Source organism: Emys orbicularis, chromosome 13, assembly GCF_028017835.1.
Source record: "Emys orbicularis isolate rEmyOrb1 chromosome 13, rEmyOrb1.hap1, whole genome shotgun sequence".
NCBI lineage: Eukaryota > Metazoa > Chordata > Testudines > Emydidae > Emys > Emys orbicularis.
This window is the reverse complement of record NC_088695.1, coordinates 1,280,665-1,305,671: the sequence shown is the minus strand read 5'-3', so window position 1 is coordinate 1,305,671 and position 25,007 is coordinate 1,280,665. Positions and strand designations below refer to the sequence as shown.

The following is a 25,007-nucleotide window of genomic DNA, read 5'->3' as shown; positions in this document are numbered from 1 at the left end:
GCTGGGGTTGGTCTTCGTGGTCCTGGGATTTCTTGTCTGCCTGAGGAATAAGAAACGTGAATGGCTCCGGGATGGGGCCATAACCCAGTGGCACTGGAGGGTTTCACTAGAATTTTGATTCACCACAATTTATGTTAGCTTCCCCTTCAGGCTCAAATCCTGTGAGAGCTAGAAGCATTTTTGGCAGTGCAAGCTGAGCGCCTGGAGATCGACTCCGGCTCACGGGACGGAAACCGTGGTCACTTATTTATGCATCGTATGTGCCCCCGACTCCGATACTTCTGTAGCTGATTGTAACTCACCCCCTCCCCAGCCCCAACTGCTGCCACCTTTGCAAAATCTGCAGCCGTGCAAGATGCTGAATTTCCTGTTTCTCACCACGACGCGCAGGGGTGAAGGTGACGTTTCAGCCCACCACAGAAACTGCAGAAAGTACCAGTAACAAATGGACGCCCCCCTCATGGGCCCTCCCCCCGAGAAAGATCGGGGGCCCTGTCGTGCCAGGCTGTGCACAGACCTGAACTGAAGGATGGCAAAGGGTCTGGACTCCTGGGTTCTCTCCCAGCTCTGGGAGGGGAATGGGGACTAGTGGGTTAGAGTCAGGGGGGCTGGGAGTCTTTTTCTGCTAGACCACACTTAACCAGACCTACGATAGAACCCAGGAGTCCTGACACCCAGCCCTCCCCCCAGCTCCACCTCTCCTCACTCTCTCCCCACAGCTGCAGATAGATTCACAAGCACCCCTTGTCAAATTTAACACCCAAAGCAGGTCGTGAAAGACCAGGGTCAGTGGACAAAACAACACCCCAAGAAAGCCCCTCAACACAACCGCCCCATCTGCCCCTCCACTCTCAGACCCCTTCCCGGGAGCCCACCTACCACCGGACACCTTCACTCTGAGTCGCTAGGCGCCATCCCTTCTGCGCCCACCCCTGTCCACAACCAGGCTGTCATCTGAGGCCTAGGGTTGCCAATCTTCCACCATTGTCCTGGAGTCTCCAGCAATTCAGGGTTAATCTTTAATTAAGGGTTATGTCATGGGATGGAATCTCCAGGAATACGTCCAACCAAAATTGGCCACCCGAACTGGGGGAGATTGGCGCGGTGGTGGGTGGGAGCGATGGCACATTGGCATGTCTCAGCCAGCGGAGATAAGTCATCCAAGAAAATATGACTTCCTGGAGATAAAGGGAGATGGGAGGCGACCCCAAGGGGGGTGACTGAAATGCAGCTGCTGATGGGGAAGATTTTACCCACCCGCAGCCACACGTACAATTTGGTGGGGTTGTTTCGGACAGATAATGACTCCAAATTACCCCAAATCCCCATCACAACTACCTGCAACCTGACAGCTCTTCCGAATATCGCTAGCCAGCGGTGTGGTGTAGCTATTGGCCAACCATTCAAGGTTGTGGCGCTCAGAACAATGTCTGGTTAGAAATGTCTTGTGACAGAGCCGATGAAAAAGACATGGAAAGTTGACAGGGCCGGATCGCCGACCCAGGGTGGGAATTCACGCCCGTCGGCCCCCCTGGTTTGAGAGCAGAGCAGGGATTTGTGGCCCAGTGTAGGATGCAGCCCTGGCCGGGGAGCTGCTCCTGGGGACCACCACCAAGCTAGGATGCTCCAGGAGATGCCAGCTGCTGCTGTGCTGCCCCCTGCGCCAGGGCAGCCGGGCGGGGCATCAGACCAGATGCCCCAGCTCTAAACACCCCAACTGCCCCAGTCTAAGTAAGGGAAATCCTCCTCAGTCATACGCAGTACACGGACTAGGAGACACAAAGGAATGCAGCTGATTCTAGGGGGCAGTGGGATGCATGCACACACACACATACACACACACACACACACACCAGCCTGTCCCTCACACAGTGAACAGCACATGCTCAAACACACACACACACACATCCGGCCCTTGTTCCCCGCCTCTCGCTGCAGCCATCTCAGAGGCGCTGACCACAAAACTTTCCACCGCCCCCTGGGGCTAATGCTTCTGGGGGATACTCAGCTGAGCTGAGCTGGACCCACGGAGCCGCCCAGAGAGCGGGGACCATGGAGCAGCTGCCAGCCCTGAGCCCCGTCCTCTGCATCCTCCTCTTCATCCCCACCTGGGCAGCAGGTAGTAATTTAGCATGTTCATCCAGCCACCTACCCCATCTCTAGATCCATCTCTGTCTGTCCTTCTGTCCATCTGCCTCATGCCTAGATCCATCTCTGTCTGTCCTTCTGTCCATCTGCCTCATGCCTAGATCCATCTCTGTCTGTCCTTCTGTCCATCTGCCCCATGCCTAGATCCATCTCTGTCTGTCCTTCTGTCCATCTGCCCCATCCCTAGATCCATTTCTGTCTGTCCTTCCTTACATCTGCCCCTTGCCTAGATCCATCTCTGTCCTTCTGTCCACCTACCCCACCCCTAGATTCATCTCTGTCTGTCTACCTTGTAGGCCAGAGGGCTAACCTGCTAGCTTGCTTTATTATTTTCTGCATTTATTTATTGGTTTGCTTGGTATATTTGCCTTGTATGTTTGCATTGGATAACTTTATTTTGTTTGGCTGTAATGGGACCTACAGGCCTATATCCTGTATCTTTAGCTTCAGCAAGTGAGCATCTGTATGGTTAAGTGGGCTGGTGAGCTTAGGCTCAGATATATGGCCTAACCGATACCCTTTTAGATTTTGGGGAACTAGACATGTTTATCTAAGAAACTTGGGACTCCACACAGGACACGGCAGGAATGTGGAAGTAACAACCGGAAACCAGATTGGGAAAGAAATAACAGGTTTGAGAATGAGCCAATTGGCATTAACATGTGTGACTACACTAGCCTATAGAATAAGTGCACCCCAGTATTATGTGGGTGAGGAAGTTAGATTTGGCCACAGAAGGTTGGGTACTAGCATGAATATTCAAGATATTGCTGAGATCCTATAGGAGGGCAACCCACCATGTGCAGGCAGCTTCGTCTTCTTCAGCTTTTGAGTTTCTCCACTGTCTATTATCAACTTCGCTACTCAGCATCTGACCCTTCAGTTCTATTGTTCACCCTCAGTCTCGAGCATCGTCGGACCCATTTGGCAGGCCAGGGACAAGGCTGGTCCATTGTCTCTTACCACCAGGTGCCCGTGTGAGGGTGCTAATCTAGGAAGCTTTGGTAAAGGCTGATGAGACAGGTCCCCCCAGAGCTATGTTATTCCCTTTTGGAGCTTTGGTAGCTTTTTCACTTATTTTAATAAGTCTCTATGGCTGCATTTTCTCCTCAGCCTGCGTGTCCTTGTCATCCGCCTCGAAGGTCCTTACAAGATATTGAACTCATGGTATTTAATTCTGGGAGGCCTGATTCTGGGACAAAAACCTTGTTATCTTCTGGTCAGATCAATTGGCGAGTCTGCAATAATATATCATCCTCTAAAATAAGGCAACAATCTACCCCATCCCTAGATGCTTCTCTATCTGTCCATCCATCCTCCACCTCTAGATCCACCCCCATCTGTTCTTCCGTCTATCTATTCCATTCCTATATCCATTTCTATCTGTCCATCCAGCCATTCATCCCTCCCCCTAGATCCTTCTTATCTATATTTCTATCTATGTACCCATCCACACCACCCCTAAATTAATATCTATCCATCCATACTCCATCCCTGGGCATCTGTATCTAGCTAGCTATCGTCCAGCCAAGATCCTGTCTATCTATAGATAGAGAACTAGGGATGGATAGATAGCTATGAATCCAGGGGTGGAGGATCGGTGCATGTATGGATGGAAAGATACGGATATGACATTTCAGGTCAACCAGACGTATTCTATTTCCATAAAACTGAAGTTTTTCATTTCAATTTTGACTCTTTTTTAATAATATAACAGCAAATAAATTTGGAAATTGAAAAATCAAACCATTCCCTTTCGACCCTATCAAAATGCTTTTTCGTGCCACCCACCCCATTGCTAAACAAGTTGTCGTCATCTCAATGAAACGGCATTTTCCAAGGGACAAACGTTCCATCGGGAAACATTTCCACCTGCTGTAGCTTGGAGCACAAATTGTATAAAGTCGAGGCATGTGTTTGTGGTGTACTTAAAACTGCCTGCAGCCGAGGGGTCTCCATGTGATCAGAGTCAGTCTGCAGAGACCCAGCCTAAACTAATGTGGGGTGAGTTGTTCCTCTCTGCCTTAGGGAGCAGCCTCTTTTCTCTCTCTCAGTTTTGGGGGTTTTGTGTCTTAGGATTCTGAATTCTAGGAAATGAAGTTGTGTGACTCGCAATCCTCCTGCAAGAACATAAAAATGGCTATACTGGTCCATCTAGCCTAGTTCATCTAGCCCAGTATCCTGTCTCTGACAGTGGCCAGTGCCAGATGCTTCAGAGAGAATGTACAGAACAGGGTAATCATCAAGTGATCCATCCCTGTTGTCCAGTCCCTGCTTCTGGCAGTCAGAGATTTAGAGACACCCAGAGCATGGGGTTCCATCCCTGACCATCTCGCCATTGATGGACCTATCCTCCAGGAACTTATCTAATTCCTTTTTTAGCTCAGTGATACTTTTGGCCTTCACAACATCCCCCGGCAATGAGTGTCACAGGTTGACTGTGTGTTGTGTGAAGAAGTACTTCATTTTGCTTATTTTAAACCTGCTGCCTGTTAATTTCGTCGGGTGACCCCTGGTTCTTGTGTTATGTGAAGTGGTCATTAATACTTCCATAGTCATTTTCTCCACACCATTCTTTATAGACCTCTATCATATTCCCCCCCCTTACTCGTCTCTTTTCTAAGCTGATCAGTCCCAGTGTTTTTAATCTCTCCTCATACGGAAGCTGTTCCACACCCCTAATCATTTTTGTTGCCTTTTTCTGTACCTTTTCCAATTCTAATGTATCTTTTTTTGAGATGGGGTGACCAGAACTGCACATACTATTCAAGTTGTGGGCGTACCCTGGATTCATTTAGTGGCATTATGATATTTTCCATTTTATTATTTCTTCCTTTTCTAACAGTTCTTACCATCCTGTTTGCTTTTTGTCTGCCGCTGCACATTGAGAGGATGTTTTCAAAGAAGTATCCATGATCTCTTTGCGCTGTAACAGCTAAATTAGACCCCATCATTTTATATGTGTAGTTGGGATTATGTTTCCCAGTGGGCCTGACTTTGCATTTATCACCTTTGAGCTTCATCTGCCATTTCGTCGCCCAGTCTAGTGAGATCCATTTGCAACTCTGTGAAGTCTGCCTTGGACTTACCTGTCCTGAGTGATTTTATGTCTAACGTCTCTGTGAGCATCTGTTGTGCACATAGCAGTGCTGATATTGGGTATCTGTTGGAGGTGGAAGTGAAAGCCCTGTGCAGTGTGTTATCGACAGTGTTGTGAGCAGTAGCAAGGTGGACAGGAACACACAATTCTTTCCCCTTAGCTTCTTATCTCCGTGCTGCTAAGGTTTCGGGCGGCTGGGGCGTGTCTTGATACCACTCGTCGTAGTTTTCCTTTGCTGCTATAATGTTTATTGCCCTGGTTCATGAAGGTCTCACAGTCCTTCAGAGCCCCGCTGTCCTCCTAGCGTCCCCTGGCGAGACCGCGACACTCAACTGCTCCTTCGAGAACAGACAGGGCAGCATGGCCAAAGCGACCTGGACCAGAGGGCCTGGAGAGGGAGTCGAACTGGATTCTGCCCATCCCTTCTACAGTGGGCGGCTCAGTGTGTCCCACCTGGATCTGCTCCGGAAAGGGGAGGCCAGGCTGACCGTGTTGGAGCTGGAGCAGCGGGACTCTGGTCTCTATCAGTGTCACATCAGCATCCACCAGGGAGAGAGCCGGAAGGGAGCGGGCACCGAGCTGCAGGTGATGGGGAGAAACCAGAGTGACACAGGTGAGGTGGGGAATGGGGGCATGGGGCCTTCCCCCTCTCCAGCCCCAGGGCAGGGGACTGGCTGGCTCAAGGGGCTGAGAATCCCCTAACACTCCTCTCCATCACCCAGATAAAGTACCAGCCCCCTCAGGGAGCTGCACCCAGGAGCTCCTGTACCAGGTCGCCATCGCCCTGGGGCTCCTTCTCATCATTGGCCTGGTGGCCACCCTCCTCCTGAAGAGACGCCGAGGTACGAAACCGGAGCCTTCCCCCCGCTAACCTCCTGGCCCCATGTGCCAGGGCCTCTGCTACTGAACACACCTTAGTGGCCGTCTGTCCGCTGTGGTCCATGCTGGGCTGTCTGTCCATATATCCATCCCCCCCCCACATCCTTCTTCCCCCGTCCCTAGATCTCTGCAGCTTCCGTCTTCACCCCAGACTCTCTCTCTCACTCCTCTGTTTTAACGTTCCTTTCTTCTCCCTTCTTTCGCAGCGCCGCCCCACTCGCAGCCCCGCCGGCGGCAGCCGAAGGTGAGACAATGCAGGCTGGGCCTTGTTCCAGCCTGTGCTTGGGTCTGGTCTCTGGGTGCCAATAAAGACTGGTACAATACAGTGAGGGAAGAGAACCCAGGAGGAGTCCTGGGTCCCAGCCCTCACTAGACCCCACTCCCCTCCCAGAGCTGGGGAGAGAACCCAGGAATCCTGGCTCCCAGCCCCCCCTTCCCTCCCAGAGCTGGGAGAGAACCCAGGAGTCCTGGTTCCCAACCCCTCCAATCTGGAGTAACACTGTGGGATTTGCTCCCTGGGAGCTGCCTTAATTGGCCAGAATTAGGAAACCAGATCTGGGGTGATGGGATCCTCACTGTGTGTCTGTCCAACACAGGGCCAGGGCAGCCGGGAGGCCGTGGAGAGCGAGAGCCTGCACTACGCAGAGATTACAGTCCAGACCCCAGGACGCGGGGAACACACATCCAACCACGCCCAGCGGCGCTGAGTCCCTCCGCACCCAGCACCACCTGAGTCCCTCACACTCAGCGCCACGCAGCCACAAGGGAATTCCCCACAGGAGGAGACCCTCACAGGGTTTGTGGGACAGCAGAAGAAAATTATGGGCGTGAAGGTCCATGTGAACCCCAACAAAACCCATCTAGCCCTCTCTACAGCAGGGAATAATGTACTAGGGCATGGTCTTACCCTCAGGAAACGCCTTCTCCGGGGCCTCCTGAAGTATAACTATATCACGTCCCAGTGCATTATTTCCCTGGCCTCTCTGGAGTGATTGCAGCGCCTCCCTATGGAGCATGACCAGGTGGGGGTAATTAATGCAGCGTCTGGTCCCTCTTCCTAACTGAGCATGAAGAGAAACGCTAGCCCACCTCAGCATCGTGTGGGCGGTGGAATCGGTCTGAGTGACCAACGTGACAGCTCCAGCAGGCTGGAGTTGCTCAAAGAAAGTTTTTTGTTTGTTTGTTTGTTTGTTTAAAAATTAAATCATTTCTTTGTGTGAAAAATTGTCTATTTTCAGACTTTTTTGAAAAAAATGTGTTGGGTAAAAACTTTTCCTTTTCTCCATCACTTCCCTCTTCTCTTCAGTCCCCTAGTGATGTTCCAAAATCTTACAATGATTTTTTAAAATTTGCTTTTTAGAAACGCAACCTTTTTCCCCATGAAAAAATTGTTATTTTCCTAAAGAATTGATATTTTGTTTTAGAACATCATTTTTTCCCCCAGTGAAAATATGTCATTTTATCCCTGAAAATTGGGACACTTCTCTCTCCTCACCCCCACACACACACATTTCATGAAAAAAAAAATTTTTCTGAAAATGTTTTTTCCCCTGAAAATTGGAATTTTGTCCACCATGCAAATGTTGTTTTTTAAATGATGAGTGCAGGAAGAAGGGGAAAAGAGAGAAAAAGAAGGAACTAAATAAAAATCACTGGGGAAAATTGACCAACAATGTAGAGACGTAATTGAAACACGGGTGGGAAATTGGTCTCTGATTTTTTCCCTTTGGGTATTTATCATTTTTGTGGGAATTTTGTCCCTCCCCCACTTTTCTCCCCTCCTCACCTATCACCTCCCCATCGTACCTGACCTGGGGAAGGGGACTCACTCCCTTTTGTTAGTCTCTAAGGTGCCACAAGTACTCCTGTTATTTTCACTCCCTTTCTGATACCAGCCCTAAACACCCCGGAACCTTCCAACGCGGTTCCTGTTTCCCACCCGGACCCCATTAAGAACTATGGGCAAGTCCTTCTTTATATTAGTGGGGTTGATGCCACTTCCGGTGTGCTTCCGCCCTCACTGAGATCCATTTCCGCTGTCTCCCCTCCCTTTGAAGCGTTAATCCCAGTTTCACCCGCCCCCCATTAAATCCTGCGGGACCCACCACACCCCAGAACCCTCCCCCTCGTGTTTCCCATGCCGACCTTCGAGAGCGTTGCACCCAACTGCGGGCAAGTTGTCTATGGCTATAGTCCAGACGCCATATCTGGTCCACTTCCGCCCTGCCTTGGGCCCACTTCCTGTACTTGCTTCCGTCTACGTCTCCCTCCCCCCCCCCTCCCCCCCCCCCCCCCCCCACACACACACACGCTTTCTCCCCTTGGAGCTATTTAACCCCTGCAGAACCAAACACACCCCGGAACCTTCCCTTGCGGCCTCCTGTTTCCCAACGGGACCCTATAGGGCATTGCACCAAGTCTCTGGGTAAACGCCCCATTGTGGCAGGCGGCGTGACTCCACTTCCGCTTCACTTCCGGCCGCGCTTGCCTCCCCCCCCCCCCCGGTTTCCCATTCCCCGCCCTCCCCCCTTTGTTGCCAGGTGAACAACTCATCGGCCCCCACGGCGGACAAACCCCTCCCTCCCTCGCCACATCGGGCGGAATGAGGTCACTTCCGTCCCGCTTCTGCCCTTCCGTCTGCCCCACTTCCGGTCCGCGCTTTTTCCCCTTCCCCCTCGGGTGTCGCGCTCAACCATCGATTAACACCCCCCGGCCAGCGGCCCCGGGTGGGTATCGCGGCCCCGGGGGCCGGGGGGAGGATGGGGGCGGGGGGCTGGGAGGAAGAGGAGGGGTGCCCGGGGGCTCTGGGGGTTGGCTGGGGGGATCTGGGGGCAGGGATGGGCAAGGGGGCATGACGGGTCTGGGGGTCAGCAGGGTATTCTGTGGGGCAGGGATGAGTAATGAGAACACGGGATCTGGGGGCAGGGATGGGCTACGGGGACATGGGGGATCTAGGGGTCGGCAGGGGATCTGGGGGGCAGAGATGGGCTACGGGGACATGGGGGATCTAGGGGTCGGCAGGGGATCTGGGGGGCAGAGATGGGCTACGGGGACATGGGGGATCTAGGGGTCGGCAGGGGATCTGGGGGGCAGGGATGGGCTACGGGGACATGGGGGATCTAGGGGTCGGCAGGGGATCTGGGGGGCAGGGATGGGCTACGGGGACATGGGGGATCTAGGGGTCGGCAGGGGATCTGGGGGGCAGGGATGGGCTACGGGGACATGGGGGATCTAGGGGTCAGCAGAGGGATCTGGGGGCAGGGGGAGGGCAAGGGGAACATGGTGGCTCTGGGGGGCAGGGATGAGCAATGGGGACACGGGATCTGGGGGGCAGGGATGGGCTACGGGGACATGGAGGATCTCGGGGTCAGCAGGGGGATCTGGGGGGCAGGGATGGGCAAGGGGAACATGGTGGCTCTGGGGGGCAGGAATGAGCAGTGGGGACACGGGATCTGGGGGGCAGGGATGGGCTACGGGGACATGGGGGATCTAGGGGTCGGCAGGGGATCTGGGGGCAGGGGGAGGGCAGAAAGGATGATGGAGGAGTCTTGGGTCAGCAAGGGGGATGTGGGGTGATCAGCATCTCCGATACCAGTCCAGGTGTCTCTAACCCCATCTGCCCCTCCAGCACACAGGCCCATCCCTATGGCCTCGCGGCACCAGCGCCGCCTCTGGCGCTACGTGGAGTCTGGCCGGCACCGCCGGCTGCGCTCGCTCCTCACCCGCCACCGGGAGATGTTGGACCTGGACCAGCCAGGGGGGCACAAGGGCCGTCCCCCCCTGCACTATGCCTGTGCCCACCGAGACCCCATTGCCGCCCAGATCCTGCTGGGCCACGGAGCCAACCCCGCCCTCCAGGACCGGCAAGGAGACACGGCCCTGCACCACGCCGCCCGGCAGGCCGCCCGCAAGGGCAAGAGCGGTGAGCACCGGCCCTTTAAATCCCGGCCAGAGGAAAGGGATTTGAACCTAGGCCTCACCCCTGGGCTGCAGGGCTTTGAGGATACCACTGGGGGGAGGCAATGGGCACCAGGGATAGAACCCAGGAGTCCTGGCTCTCAGCCCCCTGCTCTAACCACTAGACTCCACTCCCCTCCCAGAGCCGGGGAGAGAACCCAGGAGTCCTGGTCCACAGCCTCCCTGCTCTAATCCACTAAACCCCACTCTTCTTTCAGTAGGGTTACCATTCGTCCGGATTTCCCCGGACATGTCCGGCTTTTTGAGCTAAAAATAGCGTCCGGGGGAATTTGTAAATGTCCGGACTTCCCCCCCCCCCCCGCCCCCCCCATGCAGAGCGCGCGCGGCTAACAGGGCAGCCGGCCGGATGGTGCCACTTACATGGGGCTCCGACAGCCAGAGAGAGCCCCTCCTCCGCTTCCCCTGCAGCAGAGATCACTCCCTCCCTCCCTGCATTGGCAGATCGCCTCCGGCAGTCTGGAGCTCCTCCCCCACTGCTGCCCAGCGGCTCAGGCCGTTCCTGAGCAAGTTCACAGAGACGTTAGGCGAAGGCCAACAACAAGGGGGCCAGGGGGTCGGAGAAGGGGCAGGGAGGTTCTGGAGGGGGCAGTCAAGAGATGGGGGGGGGCTTTCTGGGGGGGTGGATAAAGTTTTGGGCAGTCAGGGTACAGGTAGGGGGTAGAGTCCTGGGGGGCATTTGGGGGGGGGTCTTAGGAGGGGGCAGTTAGGGGACAAGGAACAGGGAGGCTTAGGTAGGGGGTGGGGTTCTGGGGGGCAGTTAGGAGCAGGGGTCCCAGGAGGGGGCAGTCAGGGGACAAGGAGCGGGGAGAGGGATCGGAGCAGTCAGGGGACAGGGAGCAGAGGGGTTTAGATGGGTCGGGAGTTCTGGGGGGGGCTGTCAGGGGGTGGGGAGTGGTTGGATGGGGCGTGGGAGTCCCAGGGGTCTGTCTGGGGGTGTGGGTGTGGATAAGGGTTGGGGCAGTCAGGGTACAGGTAGGGGGTAGGGTCCTAGGGGGCCAGTTAGGATGGGGGGAGGGTCTCAGGAGGGGGCAGTCAGGGGACAAGAGGCAGGGAGGCTTAGGTAGGGGGTGGAGTCCTGAGGTACAGTTAGGGGCAGGGGTCCCAGGAGGGGGCAGTCAGGGGACAAGGAGCGGGGGGAGGGTTGGGGGTTCTGAGGGGGGTAGGAAGTGGGAGGGGCAGGGGCGGGGCTTGGGCAGGATGGGGGCGGGGCTAGGGCTGGGCTCCTCCCATCCTCTTTTTTGCTTGCTGAAATATGGTAACCCTACTTTCAGATGCAACCTGTAGTGTGGGTCTCTGGCCACTAGGTTGTACCACTGAGTTCCCAGCCCCAAGAAACGGGGAGAGACCTGGACGTGGAATGGAAAATCCAGGAGTGGGAGTCTGGGGGCTGTAGACCACGGTGGGGGCTGGGGACCCAGGCGTCCAGGATGGCATTTTCCCCGTCCAGGGGGCACCATTAACCTCTCCTGTTCTCCCTCCCCAGTGTACAAAGTCCTCTTTGCCACCCTGCAGAGCCACTGCCCTCGGGCCATGGGGATCCGGAACCGGGCCGGGGAGACGCCTGGGAACCTGATGGGGCCCATGACGGAGGAGCAGGTACCGATCTGGGGTGCTGTGCTGTAAGGAGCCGGCTTGGGGCTCGGTAGGAGGCGCTCTCCCCTGTCAGTCAGGGCTGGCCCCAGTGCCCTAGGGCAGTGCTGGGGGGTCTGTGCTGCAGGGAACCGGGTGGGGAGACTCAGTGGGGGGTTGTTACTAGATTTGCCCGTTACTTTGGGGTCTGCTCATTTATTAGGGTTACTCTTCTGGGGATGGGGGTGGGGTTCTGTAATTCTATCAACGTACTGCTTGTGTCACGTGTTCTCATACGGAGCTCGACTTCTGCAAGTCCCCTCCCAGTGGAGCTGTGCTGCAGGACCTCAGTTCCCCCGGGCTGGGGTCTTCCAGCCCCGGAATCAGACGAACACACGCACACACTAATAGAGCGTGTCTGAGAGGAACGGATTAATCAGCACTCCCAAGATGACCCCTTATATGTCCCTGGACTCAGCAGGCTGGGTCAAACAGCACCTCCAAGCTGCCACCCTCCTATGCCCCAGGTTCAGCACGTCCCTATCCCCACTTTCACATTGCTGTGGCGGTAACCCACTGGATGAGCAAACCCCACCGGATTTTGGGGCGCTGCAGGGATCTTTTAGCTGAGGTACGAGGAGCGTTGCTGCAGAGCGAATGAGGAAGCCAAAAAACACCCACGAGGGGGGGATAGAGAGAGAGAGAGAGAGAAGCAACCGCTTAACCATGAACGTTATTTATTGCCAGGTAATAACCACAGAGGAACCGAACAAACAAAACAGTGATAATATTAAATCCAACTGCCATTGGATTATAAAAGTCAGGTTCAGAAAACTAGAACTGATCCCACAAGTCCGGGCCAGAAGGCTACACCTAGAGAGCGAGAGCTGGGTTCTCACCACTCCGTGAAGCTGGAATCGATCGGGGGGCCCCGGTGGTGGTGGTAGCTGAGGGTCCGGCGTGCTGGAGCCAGGCAGAGCCCCCAGCACAATCAGTCAGGAGAAGATGAAGTCCCAGTGGAACTGAGGCAGACTTTGGATCCAGGCATCAGAGCGCTGACTGGAGCGTGGGTGGGGGTTTTCGTAGGGAAAGAACCAGGGTTCCAGGGAGAACAGGAGATTTGTTTATGGGTAAACAAGGGAGGATCCCAACGTTGTTTTGTTCAGGCTAGACATGGGAGCTGCTGGTTCCTGGCTGTGGGCGGTGTTCCTTGGAGGGAGCCCACAATGCAGTTAGGGAGCGTCACTGTTTTGGATACCAATCAAGGATTCATTACTAGAATTGGTCTGATAACTGCTGACTGGGTGTGTGCAGATGTGGGTTCATTAACATCTGGAGCAGAGATCCCCCATGGTGCATTGCTTCCCTGTTTCTCTGGTCCCAGAGTTCAGTGCGGTTCTTGCCTTGGGATCTCTGTTCTCCAATCTGTATGCTAATGGGGATGCCTCCCTGTCCTATCTCCAATGCAAATGAGGCTCAGGGAATTTCCTTAATCCTGTCACCCTTGTCCAGAGGGGTTTAGGTGTGTCTCCCACGGCCTTCTCATTGCTTTTTGTAAGTCTTTTTCTGATCAGCTTTGGTTCAAGCAGAGGCTGGGGGGGGGGGTGGGCAGGGTGTCATTTGTGAGTCACACAGGTTGGATCCTGCACCCTGGTTCCCCAAGAACACAGAGCTGACAGGTAACAGAGGAGAGATTAATAAGACTGGGACTTTTCAGCTTGGAAAAGAGACGACTACGGGGGGATATGACAGAGGTCTATAAAATCATGACTGGTGTGGAGAAAGTAGATAAGGAAGTGTTATTTACTCCTTCTCATAACACAAGAACTAGGGGTCACCCAATGAAATTAATAGGCAGCAGGTTTAAAACAAACAAAAGTATTTCTTCACACAACACACAGTCAACCCGCGGAACTCCTTGCCAGAGGATGTTGTGAAGGTCAAGGCTATCACAGGGTTCAAAAAAGAACTAGGTAAGGTCATGGCGGATACGTCCATCAATGGCTGTTAGCCAGGCTGGGCAGGGATGGTGTCCCTAGTCTCTGTTTGCCAGAAGCTGGGAGCAGCCAACAGGGGCAGGATCACTTGATGATTCCCTGTTCTGTTCATTCCCTCTGGGGCACCTGGCATTGGCCACTGTCGGAGACAGGATACTGGGCTAGATGGACCTTTGGTCTGACCCAGTCTGGCTGTGCTTATGTTCTTAATATTAACAAGGAGCGCAAGCCGAAATAGGGAAAGAACAGGTGAAAGGCTATTTAGCTAAGTTTGATGTATTGAAGTTGGCAGGACTTGATGAAATTCATCGTAGGGTGCTTAAGGAACTAGCTGATGCAATCTCGGAACCATAAGAAATGATCTTCACGAATTCCCGGAGGACAATGGAGGTCCCAGAGGCCCGGAGAAGGACAAATGTACCTTTTTTTAAAAAGAGGAGCACAGACAAACCAGGGAATTACTCATCAGTCACCTAATTTCAATCCTTGGAAAGATACCAGAACAGATTATTAAACTATCAGTTTGTAACTAAGCACCGAGAGGATAATAGATTATTAGGAGCAGCCAGGGTGGATTTCTCAAGAACAAATCATGCCCAACCAACCTAATTTCCATCATTGCTGGTTAGAGGGGAGTGATACATCTTGATTTGTGTCCCTTTAGCTGTCCAGCTCGTGATGCCTTTTACACGGCTTTGCTGGGGAAGAGCCGGCCCTCCGGGGTCTGCTTACGCACTGCCACTAGCACGTAAACTCACTCCCAGCTGAGTACGTGAGTGCTACGCCCTGAATTACATACACGGCGACACCTGCATATCCCTCAGTCCCAGCCTTGCTCCCCAGAAACGCGCGTCTTGCTCTGGTCAGTGCCCTCCTGGACAGGGTAAGCCCATAATCAGTCCATCATTCCAATGATCACGCACCAGCCTTGTGATCCGAAGTGGAGATCCCCCAAAACTGCGATCAAAATCCACGCCGGTTTAGAGAAAACAGTAACAGGAGTTAATTAGCTGCAGAACAATAGATTTGAAGCGAGTACAAGAGAAAAGGCGTAGACGTCAGAATGGGTAACAAAGGAAATCAAAACGCTGACATCGTTCTGTTTGCCAGAAGCTGGGAACGGGGCGATGGGGTGGATCACCGGATGATTCCCTGCTCCGTTCACTCCCTCTGGGGCACCTGGCATTGGCCGCGGTCGGCAGACAGGACACTGGGCTGGATGGACCTTTGGTCTGACCCAGTCTGGCCGTTCTCGTGTTCTTATGCAGGGGTGTGTTAACCGGAGTGTCGTGTGTAATACATGGGAGGGAAATGTCCTGCTCTGCTTGGCACGGGCGAGGCCCCAACTCGGGTCCTGGCTCCAGTTCTGGGGGCCACCCCCCAAATTGGCAAGAGGTCAGAGAAGAGCAACAAAAGCGAGCGAAGGGTTAGAACGCCTGACCTAGGGGGAAAGGTTAGGAAACGGGGCACGTTTAGTGGGGAGAAAAGATGAGTGAGGGGGGAACCTGAGAACAGTCTGCAGATACCTTCAGGGCTAGAGTAAAGGGACCGGGTCTCAGTTGTTCCCCACGCCACTGAAGGCAGGACAAGACGTAACGGGCTTAATCCGCAGCAAAGGCACTTTCCTTTAGCTATTAGGAATTGAGCTCTGGAGTCGGCGTCCACGGGCGGGTTGTGGGATCCCCGTCACGGGAGGTTTAAGACCAGGTTGGCCAAACCCCTGTCAGGGCTGGTGTAGGTGGGCTGGGCCCTGCCTCAGCACGGGGGCCAGGTGTGACGGCGATGTCCCTTCCAGCCCACCCTGCTCCTCAGGGGTTCTCTGATGCCCAATGACTCTCCGCAGCCCCCGGAGGGATCCGAAGAGAGCGACGGGGAGCGGGACAGGGACTGGGAATGGTGCCAGAAGCTCTTCGGGGAATGCCAAGATGAATACCAGGAGATCTGGCGCTACGAAGGTAGGGACCCTGCATGGCCGCTGGCCCCCCCGAGAGGGGACAGGCCCCGTACTCCATCCCCCACCTCCCTGAGCCAGCCAGTCCCTGCCCTGGGGCCGAGTGGGAGCCGGCACCCCCTAGATGGGGCAGGCCCCATGTCTCATTCCCCACCCCCCTGAGCCAGGCAGTGTCAGATTAGCCCTGGTGCCCCCTACAGGGGAAATTCTCACCTGACACCACCCTCCTCGTCTCTCCCCCCAACCCCAGAGGATTTCTGTACGGCCCACCCGGACCCAGAACCCTACGAGGAGTGGGCCGAGCGCATGGCACGGGAATACAGACGGAAAGGCCGCCAGGGGGCGGGGCCTGGCCACCAGAGGGCGGGGCCTGGCCCTCAGGTCCCCACCCACGGAGCCGCGCAGCCCTCCCGCCACACCTCCCAGCGCCCCCTGGAGGAAGAGTCTCGTCTGTACCAGGAACGCGCCCGCACCAAGAAGGAGGAGCTGCGGGAAGCCAAGCGGCAGCGCTACCAGGAGGGCTGCGCCCGTGTCTTCACCTCCGACGCCACCCGCCCCCTGCGCTACGGGGACATCCCGTGGCCCAGCCCCACGGGCACCGTGGCCGAGATGGCTGCAGTGGCCATGCTGGGCACGGATCCCTCGGACGCGGGCGCCTACCGCCGCCAGCTGCGCCGCCAGCAGGCCCTGTGGCACCCGGACAAATTCGCCCAGCGCTGCGGGGGCCGACTGGCGGAGCTGGATCGGTGCCGGGTCCTGGCCACGGTCACGGCGCTGTCCCAGGAACTCAACAGACTGGCTGAGGCAGTCAAATAACGCAACGCAGCTGTGTCAATAAAGCTTCGGTTATTGTATTGAGCCAGGACTCCTGGGTTCTCTCCCCGGCTCTGGGAGGGGAGTGGGGGCTGGTGGGTCAGAGCAGGGGGGGCTGGGAGCCAGGACTCCTGGGTTCTCTCCCCGGCTCTGGGAGGGGAGTGGGGGCTGGTGGGTCAGAGCAGGGGGGGCTGGGAGCCAGGACTCCTGGGTTCTCTCCCTGGCTCCCAGCCACAATTCCTTTCCCCAAGAACAAAACATGCCCTTCCCCTCCCCGCCATCTGCTTCCCACTCCGGAAGCCGCCTCTCTGCTGCTCTTGCTCAATATGTTGTTCTCCGTGTTTGGTAACTAGGAGCTGGCACTGGGCCTGCGGGCAGAGCCCGGCCTCCAGTTCCCAGGCGTGTGACGAAGGGAGCAGCCCTCAGCAAACCCACAAAGCTGGGGAAGCCCAGGGCTGGGCTGGCAGGGGCTGCGGGTCGGGAGTGAGGGGCACCGGCAGAGCTGGAGGGGGCAGGGCTGGGCTAGCAGGGGCTGCGGGTCAGGAGTGAGGGGCACCGGCAGAGCTGGGGGAGGGGGCAGGCCGGGTCCTGCGGTTTCCTCCCTCGTGTGACCTCGGAAGCTGTGGGGGGAAGTGAATGTCTCGTGTCTTGTGTAAGGGCCCTGAATCGCCGCCCGGCCGGGGATGATGCAGGCGCCTGGGCACTGACGCAGGCTCCCCGCGTCCAGGAACGGGCACAGAGTGGCCTGAGACCAGGGGGAGGGGAGGCCATGAGCGTCTCTGGGGAATGTCCCCCAATGAGCTGGGGGAGAAGCCCAGGGCTGGGCTGGCAGGGGCTGCAGGTCGGGAGTGAGGGGCACCGAGCCCCCATCCCCTCAGGACCCCACACGGACACTGTCCCTGTGCGAGTGTCTCTGGGGAGTGGCCTGACGTGGAGGGTTGTTCCCGGGCTCGACCAAGCTCCCAGCCCTGCCCGGCTGGCACCGGACGACCCTGCCCGTGTCCTTTCTGCAGTTCTCTCTTCCCGCCACCCTTCCTTGGTCGTCCATCCCTGTGCCGTCTGGCGTCCGCATTCCCGTCGGTCTCTCCTCCATTGCCTCGTTCTGTCTCCTTCCCTCGTCTGTTCATCCTTCGTCAGTTCCTCGTTCAGTTTTCTTCATCCGATTGCTTTCCTTCACGCATTCGCGCGTTCTTTTCTTTTTTCACTGACTCCTTCCTTCCTTTCCTTTCCCGCCTTCATCCTCTGGCTCCTTTTTTCTTTCCCGCCTTTTTCCCTCCCTCTTTCTTTTTTCATTCAGCCCTTCGTTCCCTCATCTGTGCCCCCGCTCGTTCGGTTATTCCTTCATTCACTCTTTGAGCAGGTCTTCGCTACGGGGGGGGTCGCTTTAAGATACACAAATTCAGCTACGCGAATAGCGTAGCTGAATTCGACGTATCGGAGCCGACTTACCCCGCTGTGAGGACGGCGGCAAAATCGACCTCCGCGGCTCCCCGTCGACGGCGCTTACTCCCACCTTCGCTGGTGGAGTAAGAGCGTCGATTCGGGGATCGATTGTCGCGTCCCGACGAGACGCGATAATTCGATCCCCGAGAGATCGATTTCTACCCGCCGATTCAGGCGGGTAGTGTAGACCTAGCCTTTGTCACTTTCCTTTCTTCTCCCATCCTTTCATTCCCTCATTCATTCCGACGTTTGTTCTTTCCTCCCCTTGTTCCTTAACTCATGTTTTTCTTTCTATCCTTTTTTTCTATCCCCTTTGCTTTTGCACCCACGTTATTTCTATTTTTATCCATTTTTTCTGTCCTTCTTTCTGTCCATTTTTTCTTTCTTTCCTCCATTTTATCATGGTTTTCTTTCTATCCTTGAATTTCCCTTTTGCTTTCTTTCTTCTGTCCATTTTCTTTCCTTTTCCCATTTCTTTTATTCATTCTTTCGTCTGATGTCTTTGTTTGTTTTCTTGCTCTCTCCCCACCCCGGCTCTCCTGCACACACCCCCGTCACACCCCTCACTCCCCGTCAGGATGACCCAAGAGGAAGGCTCTGGCGTTGTTCTCACATCACAGCTGGGCTGGGACAGGGTGACTCACAGGCAGGAATTCCCGCCCCAGCCCCGAGTCCGGTGCCATATAAACCCCGAACCCGTCCCGCCCCGAGCAGATGTCTCCCAGTCCCAGCGCCCAGCCACACAGCCCAGGGGGCACCATGGTGAAGTTCGGGGCAGGCCTCAAGCCTGTGGATCCGGCCCGTGGCTCCGGCTTGCTCTGCTCGGCTTGTGGCTTCCTGCTCATCCGGCCCCGGCAGACAGAGTGTGGCCATCGGTACTGTGCCGCCTGCGTGCAGCGACTGCTGGGGTGAGTGCCAGGGGCTGCGGGTCGGGAGTGAGGGGCACTGGCAGAGCAGGGGGGGGCTGCGGGGCAGGAGTGAGGGGCACCGGCAGGGCTGGGGGGCAGGGCTGGGCTAGCAGGGGGCTGCAGGGCGGGAGTAAGGGGCACCGGCAGAGCAGGGGGGGGCAGGGCTGGGCTAGCAGGGGCTGTGGGTCGGGAGTGAGGGGCACTGGCAGAGCTGGGGGGCAGGGCTGGGCTAGCAGGGGCTGCGGGGCGGGAGTGAGGGGCACCAGGAGAGGGTCTGTCTCTGACATGTATGTAAGCAGCCGTGCCCCGTGTGACAGCGTGTGGGGCAGGGCTGCGCTGAACTCTGATGACGGGATTTGTCTCTTTACAGGGACACAGACAAGGTGACCTGCTGCATTTGTAACAAGAGACTGAGCCCCAACCAGGTGAGTGTCACCCGGAAAATGCTGGGGGCTGTGGGTCGGGAGTGAGGGGCACCGGCAGAGCTGGGGGGCCGAGGGCTGGGCTGGCAGGGGCTGTGGGTCGGGAGTGAGGGGCACCGGCAGAGCTGGGGGGCCGAGGGCTGGGCTGGCATGGGCTGTGGGTCGGGAGTGAGGGGCACCGGCAGAGCTGGGGGGCCGAGGGCTGGGCTGGCAGGGGCTGTGGGTCGGGAGTGAGGGGCACCGGCAGAGCTGGGGGGCCGAGGGCTGGGCTGGCATGGGCTGTGGGTCGGGAGTGAGGGGCACCGGCAGAGCTGGGGGGCCGAGGGCTGGGCTGGCAGGGGCTGTGGGTCGGGAGTGAGGGGCACCGGCAGAGCTGGGGGGGGCAGGGCTGGGCTGGCAGGGGCTGTGGGTCGGGAGTGAGGGGCACCAGCAGAGCTGGGGGAGGGCAGGGCTGGGCTAGCAGGGGGCTGTGGGTCGGGAGTGAGGGGCACCGGCAGAGCTGGGGGAGGGCAGGGCTGGGCTAGCAGGGGGCTGTGGGTCGGGAGTGAGGGGCACCGGCAGCGCCGTGGATTCACTCATTTATTTCTCCTTTCTCTCCATCCTCAGTTTTACAAGGACCGAGCAGCCGAGAAAGACGCTCTCAGCACGGCCGTGACCTGCCCCAGAGCCAGCTGCAGCTGGACGGGGACCCTGGCGTCCTACCTGGTAAGAACCCGGGACACAGACACTCCCCGGGACCAGATCAGGGCCTGCGCACCCCAGAGGGGACAGGCCCCTGCCCCATTCCTGCCCCCCTGATCCAGGCCAGTCCCTGCCCTGGGGCCGGATGGCAGCCGGCGCCCCCTAGAGGGGACAGGCCCCTGCCCCATTCCCTGCCCCCCTGAGCCAGCCAGTCCCTGCCCTGGGGCCAGATGGGAGCCGGCGCCCCCTAGAGGGGACAGGCCCCTGCCCCATTCCCTGCCCCCCTGAGCCAGCCAGTCCCTGCCCTGGGGCCAGATGGGAGCCGGCGCCCCCTAGAGGGGACAGGCCCCTGCCCCATTCCCTGCCCCCCTGAGCCAGCCAGTCCCTGCCCTGGGGCCAGATGGGAGCCGGCGCCCCCTAGAGGGGACAGGCCCCTGCCCCATTCCCTGCCCCCCTGAGCCAGCCAGTCCCTGCCCTGGGGCCAGATGGGAGCCGGCGCCCCCTAGAGGGGACAGGCCCCTGCCCCATTCCCCGCCCCCCTGAGCCAGCCAGTCCCTGCCCTGGGGCCAGATGGGAGCCGGCGCCCCCTAGAGGGGACAGGCCCCTGCCCCATTCCCTGCCCCCCTGAGCCAGCCAGTCCCTGCCCTGGGGCCAGATGGGAGCCGGCGCCCCCTAGAGGGGACAGGCCCCTGCCCCATTCCCTGCCCCCCTGAGCCAGCCAGTCCCTGCCCTGGGGCCAGATGGGAGCCGGCGCCCCCTAGAGGGGACAGGCCCCTGCCCCATTCCCTGCCCCCCTGAGCCAGCCAGTCCCTGCCCTGGGGCCAGATGGGAGCCGGCGCCCCCTAGAGGGGACAGGCCCCTGCCCCATTCCCTGCCCCCCTGAGCCAGCCAGTCCCTGCCCTGGGGCCAGATGGGAGCCGGCGCCCCCTAGAGGGGACAGGCCCCTGCCCCATTCCCCACCCCCCTGAGCCAGCCAGTCCCTGCCCTGGGGCCGGGTGGGAGCCGGCGCCCCCTAGAGGGGACAGGCCCCTGCCCCATTCCCTGCCCCCCTGAGCCAGCCAGTCCCTGCCCTGGGGCCAGATGGGAGCCGGCGCCCCCTAGAGGGGACAGGCCCCTGCCCCATTCCCTGCCCCCCTGAGCCAGCCAGTCCCTGCCCTGGGGCCAGATGGGAGCCGGCGCCCCCTAGAGGGGACAGGCCCCTGCCCCATTCCCTGCCCCCCTGAGCCAGCCAGTCCCTGCCCTGGGGCCAGATGGGAGCCGGCGCCCCCTAGAGGGGACAGGCCCCTGCCCCATTCCCCACCCCCCTGAGCCAGCCAGTCCCTGCCCTGGGGCCGGGTGGGAGCCGGCGCCCCCTAGAGGGGACAGGCCCCTGCCCCATTCCCTGCCCCCCTGAGCCAGCCAGTCCCTGCCCTGGGGCCAGATGGGAGCCGGCGCCCCCTAGAGGGGACAGGCCCCTGCCCCATTCCCTGCCCCCCTGAGCCAGCCAGTCCCTGCCCTGGGGCCAGATGGGAGCCGGCGCCCCCTAGAGGGGACAGGCCCCTGCCCCATTCCCTGCCCCCCTGAGCCAGCCAGTCCCTGCCCTGGGGCCAGATCGGAGCCAGCGCCCCCTAGAGGGGACAGGCCCCTGCCCCATTCCCCGCCCCCCTGAGCCAGCCAGTCCTATGTCTGCTCTGGGGCTGGATTGATGGTGTAGGTCTGCCCTCTGGTGGCCGTCCCTGGGAATGGCAGGCTGGAGCTCTTAAAGGGCCAGTTCCCCTTTTTAACCTCACTCCGCCCCATCTCCCATCACTAACCCCTCTAAACCCCCTAGACTCTCCCCCCTCCCATGGCACCCCCCACTGCTGCCCCCTCCAGACTCCATCCCCTCTGACCCCCACGGCCCTCGCTGGAGTCCCCTTAACCCCCCCCCAATTTGCCCCTTCTACCCCCTGGCCCCCCTGCCTCTCCCCTCCCCCGGGCCAGCCTCATCCTGCCCTGCTGCCCCCTCCCGGCACCCCCCATCCTCTAACCCCCTCCTCTCCCCTGCTGCAGGAGCACCTCTGCCCCCCGGCGGTGAGTCCCGGCCCGGAGGAGAAGTCAGCTCCCAAGGACCCGGAACCCCACGCGATGGTGAGTCACAAGGCAGCCACCAGATGTGCAGGGGGAAGGAGGAGGCCTGGTAGCCAGATGTGGAGAGGGGAGGATCATGTAGGCTGATGATTACGTGGGGGGGGGAGATGGGGAAGGGGAGGTGGAAGCTTGTGGCCAGATGTTTTGGGGATAGCCAGATGGGCAGCCTGGGGGGAAGCAGTTTGCAGCCAGATGTGCAGGGCAGGAGCCAGATGGGAGCTGACCCCTCTCCCTTCCTCCCCCAGGACGCCCCGTCCCCGGAGCTCCAGCGGCGGATACAGCAGCTGGAGGTTATGGTGACGTCCTTGCGCCGGGAGCTGCAGAGCCAGGCCGGTGCCATGGAAGCTCTGCGGCGTCGGTGCCTCCAGGACCAGCCGTCCCCGGGGATCTCCACGGAGCTGTCCGGCTGTTCCCATGGGGCTCGGGGGGCCGTGGCAACGTCCCCGGAGCTGGCCAGCGCCGACGGGACCCTGGTCTGGAAGCTCCAAGGGTTCTCCAAGCTGCTGGGGGACGCCAAGGCCGGGAGGAGAGCGTCCATGTATTCCTCGGTCTTCGCCACCCACCCCTTCGGCTACCGGCTCTGCCTCCGGCTCTACCCAGACGGGGATGGGGCCGGCCAGGGGACCCACCTCTCGCTGTTCATGGCCTTGGCCAAGGGGCCCTATGATGATCTCCTGCCTTGGCCTTTCCTCTGCAAGGTCACCTTCTACCTCCTGGATCCCTGGCGGCGGAGGCCGGCCGTGAGGGAGACGTTCGCCCCTGACCCCTGTAGCACGTCCTTCCAGCAGCCCCGGGGCCAGCTCAACGTGGCTAGCGGGAGCCCCCTCTTTGCCCCCCACGGACAGCTCCAAAACTACCTCAAAGATGACACCCTCTACGTCAAGGTGGTGGTGGACACGTCCGGGATGGAGGTGTGAGCTTTGGGGGTGGGGGGTTCCTCTGCCCCCATAGCCTCCTGACTCTTCCTAGTCCTCCCTAAGCCCCCCTAAAGCTCTGACCCCCAATGCTGCCCCCTACCACCCTCCAGCTCTCCCGCCAAAGACTTAGAAACAGCTTTCCTTGCGCATTAGCGGCTCGGAAACCTTCCAGCTGCCAGAGGGTTAATGTAGTGGAAGTTACCTTTGTGGCTTAGAACACTACACGCTTGTTGGGCTTTTAAAGCTAAGCGGGGGGGGCCTGTTCTGAGAACAGAGGGGAGACCTGAGACCCCCCCCATGCTCAGCAGGGACTGGGCTGTTTGGGGGCTTGTGAGGGGAGGGAGACGTGGGGGTTGAGTTGAGCAGGCTCTGGGCTGTTTGAGTCAGTGGAGGGGAGCCAGACCCCAATGCTCAGCGGGGCCTGGCTGGTTTGTGCAGGCGGATGGGAGACTAATTTGCCGGCCACTGGGTTGTCTTGCTTCTCTGGCTGATGATAATTGATGACCGTTAATAACGACCCGAGCTGCACACAGGACGGCGGCGTTCGCGGGTTTCTCTAAGCAATGAATTGTCTATTTATCTATTTATGTATTTATTGGCCGGCTGCTGGTGCCCTGGGCCGAGTCGTTCCCCCGGGGGAAAGAGGAGTCTGTGCGTGCGTGTGCGTGTGTGTGTGTGTGTGTGTGCGTGAAGCACAATTAATCCGGCCCCTGTGCACAGTCACTGGCTTAGGACACGTCCAGCTCCTTCACCCCATATTTATCGTCAGCGTTTGGTTTATTTATTGTGTGATATTGTAATAAAAAACTTTGTGCCCCACTCGTGTTACTGTCCTTGTCACAGCGCCCAGCGAGGCAACCGGCTGGCCCGGGCACAGCGCCCCTGCTGGGCTCCCCCCGCTGCCCGCTGCCCCCTGCCCTGGCCCCTGCCCCCCACAGCCCAGTGCCCTGCGCTCCCCCCTGCTGCCCCCCCACAGCCCAGCGCCCCCTGCTGGGCTCCCCCCGCTGCCCCCGCCCCTGCTCCCCACAGCCCAGTGCCCCCCGCTCCCCTCTGCTGCCCCCCTACAGCCCAGCGCCCCCTGCTGGGCTCCCCCCGCTGCCCCCCGCCGCCCCCTGCCAAACCCCACACAGCCCAGCACCCCCTGCTGGGCTCTCCCTGCTGCCCCCCGCCACCCCCTGCCCCCCACAGTCCAGTGGCCCCCGCTCCCCTCTGCTGCCCCCCCGCCCCCCACAGTCCAGCGCCCCCTGCTGGGTTCCCCCCCGCTGCCCCTGCCCCCCACAGCCCAGTGCCCCCCGCTCCCCTCTGCTGCCCCCCTGCCCCCCACAGTCCAGCACCCCCTGCTGGGCTCCCCCCGCTGCACCCCACCCCTGCCACCCACAGCCCAGTGCCCCCCGCTCCCCTCTGCTGCCCCCCCGCCCCCCACAGCCCAGTGCCCCCCGCTCCCCTCTGCTGCCCCCACGCCCCCCACAGTCCAGCGCCCCCTGCTGGGCTCCCCCCACTGCACCCCACCCCTGCCACCCACAGCACAGAGCTCCCCGCTCCCCCCTGCTGCCCCCCCGCCACCCACAGCCTAGTGCCCCCCGCTCCCCTCTGCTGCCCCCCTGCCACCCACAGCCCAGTGCCCCCCGCTCCCCTCTGCTGCCCCTGCCCCCCACAGCCCAGTGCCCCCCGCTCCCCTCTGCTGCCCCCCTGCCCCCCACAGTCCAGCACCCCCTGCTGGGCTCCCCCCGCTGCACCCCACCCCTGCCACCCACAGCCCAGTGCCCCCCGCTCCCCTCTGCTGCCCCCCTGCCCCCCACAGTCCAGCGCCCCCTGCTGGGCTCCCCCCGCTGCACCCCACCCCTGCCACCCACAGCCCAGAGCTCCCCGCTCCCCTCTGCTGCCCCCCCGCCCCCCACAGTCCAGCGCCCCCTGCTGGGCTCCCCCCGCTGCACCCCACCCCTGCCACCCACAGCCCAGTGCCCCCCGCTCCCCTCTGCTGCCCCCCTGCCCCCCACAGTCCAGTGCCCCCCGCTCCCCTCTGCTGCCCCCACGCCCCCCACAGCCTAGTGCCCCCACCGCCCCCTCCTGCCCGCGCCCCGCTCCACCCACC

The 25,007-nt window shown here is 59.3% G+C and overlaps 3 protein-coding genes across 3 annotated transcripts in view; all 3 read left to right on the top strand.

Moving 5' to 3' along the window:
* LOC135888055 (antigen-presenting glycoprotein CD1d-like) overlaps positions 1 to 25,007 on the top strand; it is a 76,452-nt gene that overhangs the window by 498 nt on the left and 50,947 nt on the right. The window lies entirely within an intron of this gene.
* Positions 8,730 to 16,477, top strand: NFKBIL1 (NFKB inhibitor like 1). Its single transcript, XM_065416143.1, is given in 6 exon segments — positions 8,730 to 8,792; positions 8,794 to 8,857; positions 9,756 to 10,049; positions 11,589 to 11,701; positions 15,515 to 15,626; positions 15,873 to 16,477. Coding segments are annotated over 6 exon segments (1,212 nt in total). The 3' UTR covers positions 16,439 to 16,477.
* Positions 18,593 to 22,915, top strand: LOC135887795 (TNF receptor-associated factor 2-like). Its single transcript, XM_065415555.1, has 5 exons — positions 18,593 to 18,786; positions 19,157 to 19,211; positions 19,815 to 19,913; positions 21,921 to 21,998; positions 22,244 to 22,915. The coding sequence occupies exons 1-5, from the start codon at positions 18,593 to 18,595 to the stop codon at positions 22,913 to 22,915; spliced, it is 1,098 nt and encodes a 365-aa protein (XP_065271627.1).